Source organism: Corvus cornix, chromosome 28 (assembly GCF_000738735.6).
Source record: "Corvus cornix cornix isolate S_Up_H32 chromosome 28, ASM73873v5, whole genome shotgun sequence".
Classification (NCBI taxonomy): domain Eukaryota; kingdom Metazoa; phylum Chordata; class Aves; order Passeriformes; family Corvidae; genus Corvus; species Corvus cornix.
Genome location: NC_046356.1, coordinates 3,750,018 through 3,761,153, shown reverse-complemented (window position 1 = coordinate 3,761,153; position 11,136 = coordinate 3,750,018). Strand labels below are relative to the sequence as shown.

At 57.4% G+C, this 11,136-nt stretch overlaps 2 protein-coding genes across 2 annotated transcripts; one reads left to right on the top strand and one right to left on the bottom strand.

Annotated features, from left to right (window-relative positions):
* Positions 1-91: 91 nt before the first annotated feature.
* Positions 92-4,760, bottom strand: COPE (COPI coat complex subunit epsilon). Its single transcript, XM_039566265.1, has 10 exons — positions 4,604-4,760; positions 4,357-4,419; positions 4,010-4,110; positions 3,585-3,737; positions 3,146-3,199; positions 2,741-2,822; positions 1,870-2,025; positions 1,413-1,481; positions 848-922; positions 92-404 (listed from the first exon to the last, which is right to left on the bottom strand). Exons 1-10 carry the CDS (start codon positions 4,718-4,720, stop codon positions 357-359), a joined length of 918 nt encoding a protein of 305 aa, XP_039422199.1. The 5' UTR covers positions 4,721-4,760; the 3' UTR covers positions 92-356.
* A 153-nt stretch (positions 4,761-4,913) lies between these two features.
* DDX49 (DEAD-box helicase 49) lies at positions 4,914-11,136 on the top strand. The gene is made up of 13 exons (XM_039566371.1): positions 4,914-5,048; positions 5,228-5,351; positions 5,425-5,510; positions 6,094-6,215; positions 6,301-6,488; positions 7,253-7,393; positions 7,582-7,657; positions 7,736-7,812; positions 8,292-8,389; positions 8,690-8,764; positions 9,225-9,313; positions 9,553-9,624; positions 9,988-11,136. Exons 1-13 carry the CDS (start codon positions 4,934-4,936, stop codon positions 10,168-10,170), a joined length of 1,446 nt encoding a protein of 481 aa, XP_039422305.1. The 5' UTR covers positions 4,914-4,933; the 3' UTR covers positions 10,171-11,136.

Genomic DNA, 11,136 nt, shown 5'->3' with positions numbered 1-11,136 from the left:
TCTATGGAGGTGCTGGAAATTCACCTTCCCACTCTACCACTGCGATCCCCCCGGGCTCAGGGCTGGAATCCCAGAAATCCAAGCCCACAGAGATCCAGGAAAGGCTTTATTAGGAATGGATCTGGATCTGCAGTGTCCTTTAAGCAGAGTTCAGGGCTCAGGTGGGGCTTCCATCCCCCAAATTCGGGTGTTCCCACAGCTGCTGGGGTGCAGAGGGGATTTTTCGTGTTCCAGGGGGGATTTTCTGAGTTCCAGAGGGAATTTTTCGTGTTCCAGGGGGGATTTTCCGTGTCCCAGAGGGAATTCCCACGTCAATCCCAGCTGGCAGGGCTGTCCCAGGGCTGTCCCAGCCCAGCTCAGGCACTGGGTGCATATTGCAGGGCCAGGCGGTCAAAGTCGTTCTCCTGCAACCACAGCCAACCAAAAATGTATTAAATTAATTATTAATTAATTATTATCGATCACTTATCCCCAAATTTACATTTATTAACCCTCCTCTAGCTGAACACACCACTACCAGCTCCCTAAAGCTGAAGGAATTCCAGCAACATCATCCCATGCATCCCTAGGGTTTTTTTTTTTTCCCATTTTGCTGCTTTTCCCTTCCCCTCTCCCCAAATTCCCTCTCCTGGTTTTTTTCCTGTTGGAGCACAAATTTCCACCTGGATTAAGAATCTGCATCTCAGAGCTTTTCTTCCAGGTCTGGGATTCCCAAAAGAGCTGGAAAAAGTGAACGAGATGGAGCTGCCCCCTCAGAAGGTGTTTGTAAAGAACCCGTCAGGACGTGGAGAAATTCAATTTATTTTCTTTATTTCTGTTATTGTTTCTATTCCCTTCCCTTCCCTACCTTGGCCTGGTACTCCTTGATGAAGGGGTGGTTTTTGTGAGCATCCTTCAGCTGCGACAGGTAACGATTGGTGACCTGGGAGGACGAGAAATTGAAATTTTGGGCTGACAGAGTGAAACAAATCCCACCCCAGTGTGGTTTTTTTTACACCTAAAATCCCGATTTTCTCTGTGTCCCAGTTCAAACCAGTGGGATCCACGCACACACACTGTAAGTGTAATAAGTAATAAAAATAAGTAATAAGTAATAAAAATAAACTTTCAGTGGTGGTTTCAAGTTAAAAAAAAAAAAATCAGGAGGAGCTGAATTTAGAACCCAAAATGGTTTTTCTGCCCTTTTCCCTCAAGAACCTGGAATTATGGAATGGTTTGGGTTGGAAGGACCTTAGGGATCATCTAATTCCATGGGCAGGGACAATTCCCACCACTCCAGGTACCACCACCACTTCCCTGCAGCTGGGAGCTCCCCACTCCCACAATGATCCCATGAATCCCCAAATCCTGCTGGGGACACCCAGAATTCCAAACCCCCCAGGGAACACCCAATCCAACAAATCCAACCTCACCTCTGGGGGTTTGCCCAAGTGCTGGGACAGGACCACGAGGTTCAGCAGGGTCTCAGGGTGGCTGCTGTCCTGGAAAACAAAAAGCCCTGGATTATCCCAGGAAAACCCAGGCCAGCTCTGCAGGAACAGGCAGGGAAGGACTCGGGGCGTTATCAGAGAGATAAGAGAGGCCCAGGACACAGGGAGTGGCTTCCAGAGGGTGGATTTTGGGAAGAGATGCTTCCCTGGGATGGAATTCCCAGAGAATCCATGGCTGCCCCATCCCTGGAAGTATCCCAAGCCACCTTGGAGCCAAGCTGGGATTGTGGAGATAAAATCATCCTTAAACCCCTCCCAACCCAAAACCCTCCGGAACCCCAAGGACAGCCCTGCCCTCAGCCAGAGGGATCCATAAACCCGGATTTCAGCAGGAAAAACCCTCCCTGTGCTGGGCAGCTCTGGGAAGTGCAGGCTGCACCTTGTCCAGAGCCTCCTGGAGCACTCCCTCGGCGTCGTCCCACTTGCCCTGGGCCATGCAGCAGGCGGCTTGGCCGTTCAGCAGCAGCAGCGTGGAGGAGTATTTGTCTGCCAGCTCCTGGAAGATGTAAAAGGCATCCTGGAGCTTCTCCCCGCCCTGGAAAAGCAGGAGGAACATGCACAGGGTCATTGCCTGCTGCTGGGGATCCTCATTCCCCACCAAAGCTCCTCTGTGGGGTGTGTGAAGCCTTCGGGGGAACGGTGGGATTGTTGTGGGTGACGCTGCCGGGGTTGGGATCCGCGGGATTCCGGAGGCTCAGGAAGAACCCAGAGCAAAGAAATGCAAAAAATGGTCCAAATTCAGCACCACTCAAGGGACCAAAGGAGGCAGCTTTGGCTTCAGAAGGAAAAATCCACTTCAAAAGAAGCAATTTGGGTGTTTGGTGCCGTAAAGGAGGTGGAAAATGAGGGGGGTGGGGATTAAACACAGAGATGGACACCTGGGCTCTCCAAAGGCTCTGGACGCAGGAAGGTTCTCCAAGAGGTGGGGTCTCCACTCAGAGGGGAAAGTTCAGATTCTCAGGAAACCCAGTAAAGGCAGGGAGAGATTTTGTAACAAAGCCAAGTGCCAGAAGTTGTTTTCATGGAACAACAGGCTGGGGAAGCCTGGATTCCGTGGAATTTTAGGAGTTTATTCAGCCCCCTGCACTCCCAAACCGAGTGGTTTTGCCTCATTCCCAAACATCTTTTGGGATATTTGTTGTCTTGGAGTCTGGATTGGGGCAGCAGAGCAGCTCCCCAACCTCCTCGGGAATGTTTTGGGAATATTTGAGTGTGTTTTGGCTGCTTCCTGGGAGCAGGGAGGTACCCACCATGGCCAGGTTCACCCAGGCTGTGGCCAGCTGGGTCAGGGTCGCGTCCTCATCCTGCTCCTGCATTTTCTTCAGCTCCTTCCTGCAGGAATCACAAAGGAAAGGTGGTTTCAACACAAAAACCAAAACCTTGGGGGTTCTCCTCTTGAGTTTTCCATGCTGGGAATGTGACAAACAGCAAATATTTCACCAGGAGAGGCCTGGTTTGATTCTCACATGCAGGAGAGAGATTCCAAACACGTCCTGCTGGAGGGGAGATCAAACCTCGAGCTCCAGCTCTGTCACCTCCAGGGCTTTGTGCCTTTCAAAGCACAATTCTGCAGCACAGAAGGTGCTGGGTGTTCCCTTTTCCAGGCTCTCCCCACACAAACACCAGGAGAAGGAGAAGGGAAAGGGAAATCCCACCTGGCCAGGTCGAGCCTGTCGAGCTTCAGGAGGATCTGGATCATCATGGCCAAGCTGCAAGGACAACGAAAGATGGACTGATCCAGCTCAGGCACAGATTCCCAGAGAATTCCCACCCCTGGGAGCGTCCAAGGAAAGGCTGGACAGGGCTTGGAGCACCCTGGGATGACCCTGAAGGCCCCTCCCAGCCCCAACCACTCCGACTCCCAGAGCTGCAGCGCTGCCAGCTCCCTCCCTGGCATGGAGCCCACCCGGATCAATACCAGGCTCTCCCATCCCCCTCGGGAACCAGAACCCTGGAGCTGCAGGAAAAGCCCCAAATCCCCGAGTGCCTCGAAAGCAAAACCTCTGAGGAGCCTCTGGGTGCTGCCAAGGCTCAGGCAGCCCCTCAGGCTGTGGAGAGGAGCACGGCCCTGGTCCCAGCTGGGAATTCCCTCACCATTCCAGGCTCTCGCCCTGGTGCAGGCTGCGCAGGGCAGCGTCAGCATTCTGCTCGTGGAAGTAGATGGAAGCTGCCATCAGCAGGAAGGTGCTGTTGGCCACATCCACGCTCTTGGCCATCTTCTTGTCCAGATCTGCCACAATTGCATCCCTGTGGGCAGGGAGAGAGGGAACCTGGGGCTGGCTGGATGAGGGACAACGATGGGAGAGGCTGAGGCTGCCCCTGGCAGGGTCCAAGGCCTGGCTGGATGAGACTTGGAGCTGGTGGGAGGTTTGGATAATCCTTAAACCCCCTCCAAGTCACAGAGTCCCACAGCTCTGGGATTCTGTGGAATTCTGCCTTTTCCACACTCACTGCAGCACCACAAACCCCACAACTCTGCAGATTGTCCCCCGTGGGGAGAGGGGAGGAGCAGCCCTCACCTCTGGCTCTCGCTGGACAGGAACTCTGCGAACATCCTCACTGCCTGCAGCTCCGCGCTGGCGCTGGCCTTGATCTCGTCCAGGACCACCCCGTATTTCCTCTAGGAAAGGCAGGAAAGGCAGGCTGGAGTTGGAGCAGAACTCAGGGGGATCAGGACACAGGGAAGGGCTTCCCAGAGGGCGGGGATGGATGGGATACTGGGAGGGAATTCCCAGAGCAGCCGTGGCTGCCCCTGGATGTGCCCAAGGCCGGGCTGGACGGGGCTTGGCGACAGTGGAAGGTTGGTTTGAAGGTCCTCCCAGCCCAAACAGTTCCACAGTTCCTATGAAACCCCAGTCAGCCTCACCTGGGCGATGTAGGCTCGGAACAGGAACACGTCCCTCTCCACCTCCTTCTCGGGGCTGGACGGCTGAAGGGAGGGAGGAAACAAGAACCTCTGAGGGCTTCAGACATCCACAACAAACCCCCGGGCGAGCCCCACACAAACACTCCCGGGGCCACCAACACCCTCAGGGAGCCCCAACCCTGCGCCTTTAGTGTCCCTGCGGTGGGCCCCGGGCAGCGGCCCCTCAGCGCCGCCCGCCGTGCCCGACCTTGGCCCGCTGCGCCTCGTTGATGGCGGCCTGGTAGGCGCCGATGTAGAAGCTGTTCCTGAGGTCGAACAGCTCGTCCACCTCCCCGGGCGGCGCCGCGCCCGCCCCGGCCGCCATCGCCCTCAGACACGTCCCCGGAAGCGCCCGCGCCGCAGGGGCTGCCGGGAGCCGCCGTCTCCATGGAGACCGCCAATAGCAACGCGAGAAGGAGTAACGTCATCAAAGCGACGCGCTGCATCGAGTGTGGGCGTGGTTAGAGCGAGCGAGCCAATGAGCGACCGGAGCGGCGGTGACGCCATCGGGGCGCGCCGGCGCGCACGCGGAGCGGGCATGGCGGAGTTCCGGGCGCTCGGGCTGGCGCCGTGGCTGGCGGAGCAGGCCAGGCAGGTGGGACTCGTCCGGCCCACGCCCGTGCAGGCCGCCTGCATCCCGGCCGTGCTGCAGGGTGAGCGCCGCGGGCCATTCCCGCACCCGGGAAGGGCCGTTTGTGCGCCCGGTCCTATCCTGGGGACGGCCGCTCGCGGGCCTCCCATCCCTCCCTCGGGACCCGCCGCTCTCCCGGCCCCTTTCCCCCGTCCCGGATCGCGGGCCCGGCCGCTGACGCTGCCCCGGTGCCTCCCGCAGGCCGGGACTGCCTGGGCTGCGCCAAGACGGGCAGCGGGAAGACGGCGGCCTTCGTGCTGCCCGTGCTGCAGGTGCTGTCCGAGGATCCCTACGGCATCTTCTGCCTCGTGCTGACGCCCACCAGGTACCGAGAGCCCCGGAGAGCCCCGGGAGGGTCCCGGAGAGCCGGGGCCCGGCTGAGCTGTCCCTCCCCGCAGGGAGCTGGCGTATCAGATCGCCGAGCAGTTCCGAGTGCTGGGCAAACCCCTGGGCCTGAAGGATTGTGTGGTGGTGGGCGGCCTGGGTGAGTCCTGCGGGGCATCCCGAGCTTCTGCCTCCCCCTCGGAGCCCGGCGGGGGTAGAGGAGGAATTCCGCTCACTCCCTGAGCTGGGAGGGACCGTCCCGACCATTCCTGACACCCCAGAATCCCATCCTGTGCCTCGGAGCGGTGTCCGAACGCTCCTGGAGCTCTGCCAGCCTTGGGGACCGTTCCCTGGGGGAATTCCGTGCCCCAGCACCCTCGGGGGGAAGAGCCTTTCCCGGATCCCCATCCCAACCCCAGACACAGCTCCAGCCCTTCTCTGGTTCCTGTCCCTGCTCCAGCCCTTCCCTGTCCCCTGTCCCTGCTCCAGCCCTTCCCCTCGGTCCTGTCCCTGCTCCAGCCCTTCCCCAGGTCCTGTCCCTGCTCCAGCCCTTCCCCTCGGTCCTGTCCCTGCTCCAGCCCTTCCCTGGCCCCTGGCCCTGCTCCTATTCCAGCCTGGTTGGATTCTCCGCTGCCCAGCAGATCCTGCTGGGAGCACACAGAGTGGCATCCCCCAGCTTCACAGCCCGGCTGGTTCTGGGCTCCCTGCCCAATTCCCTGCCATTCCCGAGGTTCTCCCTGCAGACATGGTGGCCCAGGCCCTGGAGCTGTCCCGCAAGCCCCACGTGGTCATCGCCACCCCCGGGCGCCTCGCTGACCACCTGCGCAGCTCCAGCACCTTCAGCCTCAAGAAGCTCAAATTCCTGGTAAGCCTGGGGCCCTGCCTGGATTTCAGGGATTCCTGCTGCTGCCTTTCCAGCCGGGAATCCAGCTGAGGGAGCCGATTCCCAGGTGCTGGACGAGGCTGACCGGCTGCTGGAGCAGGGCTGCGCCGACTTCACCGCCGACCTGGAGGTGATCCTGGAGGCCGTGCCCGCCCGCCGGCAGACGCTGCTGTTCAGTGCCACCCTCACGGCCACCCTGACGGAGCTCAGGGCCCTGGCTGCCAACAGGCCCTTCTTCTGGGAGGCTGCATCCGAGTGAGTGCCCACGAGTCGGGTTCTTCCCCTGTTTGCTGCTCCTTCTGCTGCTTTTCCCCTGCTGCGTGTCCCACGCGCTGTGCTGGCGCTGCTGAGGCCTTTTGGGGCGTCGGGACAAGGATGTGGAGGGGCTGGAGCACCTGAGGGAGCTGGGAAAGGGCTGGAGTATCCCTGAGGGAGCCGGGAAAGGGCTGGAGAATTCCCAGTTGGGAAGGGGCTGGAGAATTCCTGAGGGAGCTGAGAAAGGGCTGGAGAATTCCTGAGGGAGCCGGGAAAGGGCTGGAGAATTCCCAGTTGGGAAAGGGCTGGAGAATTCCTGAGGGAGCTGGGAAGGGTCTGGAGAATTCCCAGTTGGGAAGGGGCTGGAGAATTCCTGAGGGGGCTGGGAAGGAGCTGGAGAATTCCTGAGGGAGCTGGGAAGGGGCTCAGCCTGGAGCAAAGCGGGATCAGGGGGGACATTCCCAATCTCCACCAGTCCCTGCCAGGAGGGCACAGCCGGGGGGGGATCCCAGGGGACACCAGGACAGGAGGGAACGGCCCCAAGCTGTTCCCATCAGCGGGAATTTCCTCCTGGAAAGGGTGGCCAGGGCTCGGAACTACTCAGGGAGGCGTCCAGGGAAGGGCTGGGCGCAGTTTGGGACGGGCACAGCTTGGCCTGGGTGATCCTGGAGGGCTTCCCAGCCTCAGCAAAGCCGGGCTCTCCCTGTGCCCGCTGCCTGTGCCCGCTCCCTGTGCCCGCTGCCTGTGCCCACTGCCGGCCGCAGGGTGCGCACGGTGGAGCAGCTGGAGCAGCGGTACCTGCTGGTGCCAGAGGCGGTGAAGGATGCCTACCTGGTGCACCTGGTGCAGACCTTCCAGGACGAGCACGACGACTGGGCCATCATCATCTTCACTAAAACCTGCAAGTGAGTGGGGTTTTCCCTTGGGGTTGTTTCCTTGTGCCCTGGCACGGTTTTCCCATCCCTGGAAGTGTCCCAGGCCGGGCTGGAGCACCCTGGGATAGTGGGAGGTGTCCCTGCCTGTCCCAGCTCTGTCCTGATCCATTCCTTTGGTGCATCCTGATTGTTTTCCTGGTTTTTTTTCTCCTTTCAAGGGACTGCCAGGTGCTGAACATGATGCTGAGGAAATACAAATTCCCCTCTGTGGCTCTGCATTCCATGATGAAGCAGGTGAGGGAGGCACAGCCCTGGCAGGTGGCTGCTTCCAGGTGGATCCCACACCCCTCACACGGAACTTTCTGCTCACAGAAACAGAGATTTGCAGCTTTGGCCAAGTTCAAGTCCAGCATCTTCAAGATCCTCATCGCCACTGATGTCGCTGCCAGGTAAAACAGAAGCGCTCACACCTGGATTTGTTCACCAGAACCAGTTTAGGCTGAGTTTAGCAAGAGCAGACCCTCAAATCCCCCACTTTTGGGTGGGACAGGGCTGTTCCCAACCTCTCTGAGCTGTGGTTTGCAGCCTGTGGGTGCTGTGGTTCCTGTGGGGTTCCTTGGGGCTGCCAGGGAGCAGCTCCGAGGGGAGAGGGAATTGTTTAACTGTGTGAGGAAGGAGTTTGTTCTCCAGTCAGCCAGTAAAGCCTCTCTCCATGAGGATATGGGACTCCTGGAGGAAGCAGGAATGAAACTGAGATCCTTGGGATAGTGGAAGTGTCCCTGGCCAAGGCAGGGCGTGGAGCTGGATGGGCTTTAAGGTCCCTTCCACCCCAAACCATTCTGGCATTTTACAACCCTATGATATTAAAGCTGTTTTTCAACATCTGGGTGGGTTGTTTGTTTGGTTTTTTTTTCCCCCTGCATTCCAGAGGTTTGGACATTCCTGCAGTCCAGGTCGTCATCAACCACAACACCCCCGGGCTGCCCAAGATCTACATCCACCGCGTGGGGCGGACGGCGCGCGCGGGTGAGCGGGGCCACCACGGCTGCTCCGGGGGCCACGGGGATCCAGGGAGGGGCTGGGCCCTGCATGGGTGTCCCAGGAGTGTCCTCAGATCCGCTGGGATCACTGGGATCCTGCCCTGGTGTGTGTTAGGATGGGTCACACCAACGTGGAGCTGCGCCGATGGTTAACGGGATTTCAGAGCAAAAAGAGCCCTCTGAGCACCCCAGGGTGGCTCCCGGGGATGGATGGGTTTGGAATGGCTTGGATTCATCCCTGTGTGCCTGCCAGGATTCCCCCATCCCTGTTTTTCCCCCATGCCAGGGCGGAAGGGCATGGCCATCACGCTGGTGACGCAGTACGACATCCACCTGGTGCACGCCATCGAGGAGGAGATCAGTGAGTGGGGCTCTGGTCCTGCTGCCAGGAGGTTCCTTCTCCACGTGTGCCAAAGGCTTGGGAGAGAGCAGGAGCAGCTGAACCCCTGATTTCAGCTCCTGGGGGTGTCAGGCAGGACCTTGTTTGTTCTGCTGCTGTTTTTAGTGGAGGAGAAATCGTGTGGAGCTCCTCTTTATTAAAGCAGCCCAGGTTGCTTCAGGTTCAAATTCCCTTTTTTTTTTTTTTTCCCTGGGAAATGGACCAAAAAATGCAACATCCCGTGCTGTGGGGGATTGCAGGCAGAGGGGAGGATTTAATCCCTTGGAGGCTGAGGAAGTCAATGATCACAGCGTGTAACAATCTAACATTTAACAACAGAACATAAACCAGTCCCACCGATCGTTCCAGGGACTGCACTGGGATTTTTTTTCCCTTGAGGATTGGGATTTTGTAAGCCTCTCAATGTCTCACCCTGGTTTAGAGCTGAAGCTGAAGGAGTTCTCCGTGGAGGAGCAGCTTGTGCTGGACATCCTGACCCAAGTGAACGTCACCAGGAGGGAGTGTGAAATCGTGAGTGTGTTCCCTGGAAATCCTGGGAAAAAATTCCTGCAGAACCCCGGGGATATGTGGGGGAGGCTCAGTTTGCTCTCTGCCCGTTGTTTGCTCGGTTTTTTCACAGTTTTTCAGGGTTTTTTGCTGCTGAGGGTTGAGGTTTCTGGGTCTGCAGCCCTGAAGTTTCCAGCACACTGAGCTCCTGCTGTGCTGCTCTTCCCATTCCCGACTGCTCTGCTGCTTTTTCCCTTTTCCAGGAGCTGGAGGGGATGGATTTTGATGAGAAGAAAGAAATCAATAAGAGGAAACAGATGATCCTTGAAGGGAAGGTGAGAGCTGCTGCTTTATGAATTCTTAAAGGCCGATAAAGTGTGGAAAAGGGAAAGGCAAAGGGAAGGACAGTCCCTCCTTCCCTCCCTCACTGCTGGGCTCACTCCCCTTCTGGGTGGGGAAGATTTATTTAAAATAATCCTAAAATAAATATGAAACATTAGGATCTTAAAAACATGAAATACTATGAGATCGAAAATATTAAATATTATGATGCTAAAAATGCTCTGGAGAAAAGGGAGAAGGGTCTGAATTGTGGAACCTCCTCAGTCGTGGGCACCTGGGAAAGGCCAAGGGCTTGTCCTGGGCCTGTCCCCGATGTCCTGGGCCTGTCCCCGATGTCCTGGCATTTGCCCCCGCAGGACCCAGACCTGGAGGCCAAAAGGAAAGCAGAGCTGGCCAAGATCAAGAAGAAAAACAAGGAATGTCGGGAGAAGGTGCAGCAGACCCTGGAGAGGAAGAAGCAGCTGCAGCTGAAGAGGAAATTGCAGAAGAGGATGGAGAGGAGGAAGAGGAAGATGGAGAAGGAGAAGGAGGAGCAGTGACATCCCTGGGCCTGGCCTGGCCTGCTCTGCTTTGGGAATATTGGGATTTAACACTTTAATATGGACATTCCTGACCTGAAATCGGTGTTGGGGAGAAGGGAAGAATCCCAGAATCCCAGGATGGTTTGGGTTGGAAGGACCTTAAACCTCATCCAGTTCCACCCAGGGTGTTCCAAGCCCTATCCAGCCTTGGACACTTCCAGGGATTCCCAGCTTCTCTGGGAATCCATCCCAGCCCCTCCCCAGCCTCACTGGGAAGAGTTTTCATCCTCCTGCACAGCTGGGGCCATTCCTGGCAGGCTGGGTCGGTCTCCTGTAGAATTCCTTTCAGGAGGATCTTTCCTTCCTGGAGCAAAGGAGAGGCCAGGCCTGGATTCCTGCTGGGATAAAGCTCCCCTGTCCCTGCCCCTTCCGAGGGCTCTGATTGCCACTCACACTTGTTTGGATCAACAGATTCTCCCCTGAGCCAGAGTCTAAAAATACTGGGACGAGCTGAGCTCAGCATCTGTGCCAGAGCCTGGAGTTTTCCGAGGGGAAAATTCCTGGAACACGGGGGAGGTTGTGTAAGGGCTGATCCTGGGACTTTGGGAATAATCCTGCTTTTGCAATAATCCTTGTATGTTTAAGGTTTGGAGACAGGGCCCCGTTTTCCTGAATTTCCAAGATCGTTCCTGCACAGAAGAGCCCCAGGAGCAGGATTCCCTTGGTCCTTGTTCCATCCAGAGAAACCAGAGTTGGGTTTGGGGCCTCCCTGGGTGTGTTTGGAACAGGGTTAGGCTGGGGAGGGCTGAGCAATCCTAAAATCCAGTTCTGTTTCCCTCTGGAGACAAAAAAAATCCCAGATTTTGGCCAGCCCTGTCCCAGCTTTGATCCTCAGTGCCTTTTCTCTGACTGAAACCCTGTTATTTCTGTCCTGTACAAAAACAGTGGCTGTGGCCCGTGCCCAAATAAATATTTATTGCTGCA

Coding starts and splice junctions, on each gene's coding strand:
- DDX49 (XM_039566371.1), top strand. CDS start 4,934: ATGGCGGAGTTCCGGGCGCTCGGGCTGGCGCCGTGGCTGGCGGAGCAG. Junction 6,489..7,252: donor TTCTGGGAGGCTGCATCCGA/GTGAGTGCCCAC, acceptor TGCCGGCCGCAG/GGTGCGCACGGTGGAGCAGC. Junction 7,394..7,581: donor ATCTTCACTAAAACCTGCAA/GTGAGTGGGGTT, acceptor TCTCCTTTCAAG/GGACTGCCAGGTGCTGAACA.
- COPE (XM_039566265.1), bottom strand. CDS start 4,720: ATGGCGGCCGGGGCGGGCGCGGCGCCGCCCGGGGAGGTGGACGAGCTG. Junction 4,111..4,356: donor TCCGAGCCTACATCGCCCAG/GTGAGGCTGACT, acceptor TGCCTTTCCTAG/AGGAAATACGGGGTGGTCCT. Junction 405..847: donor TCAAGGAGTACCAGGCCAAG/GTAGGGAAGGGA, acceptor CTGTGGTTGCAG/GAGAACGACTTTGACCGCCT.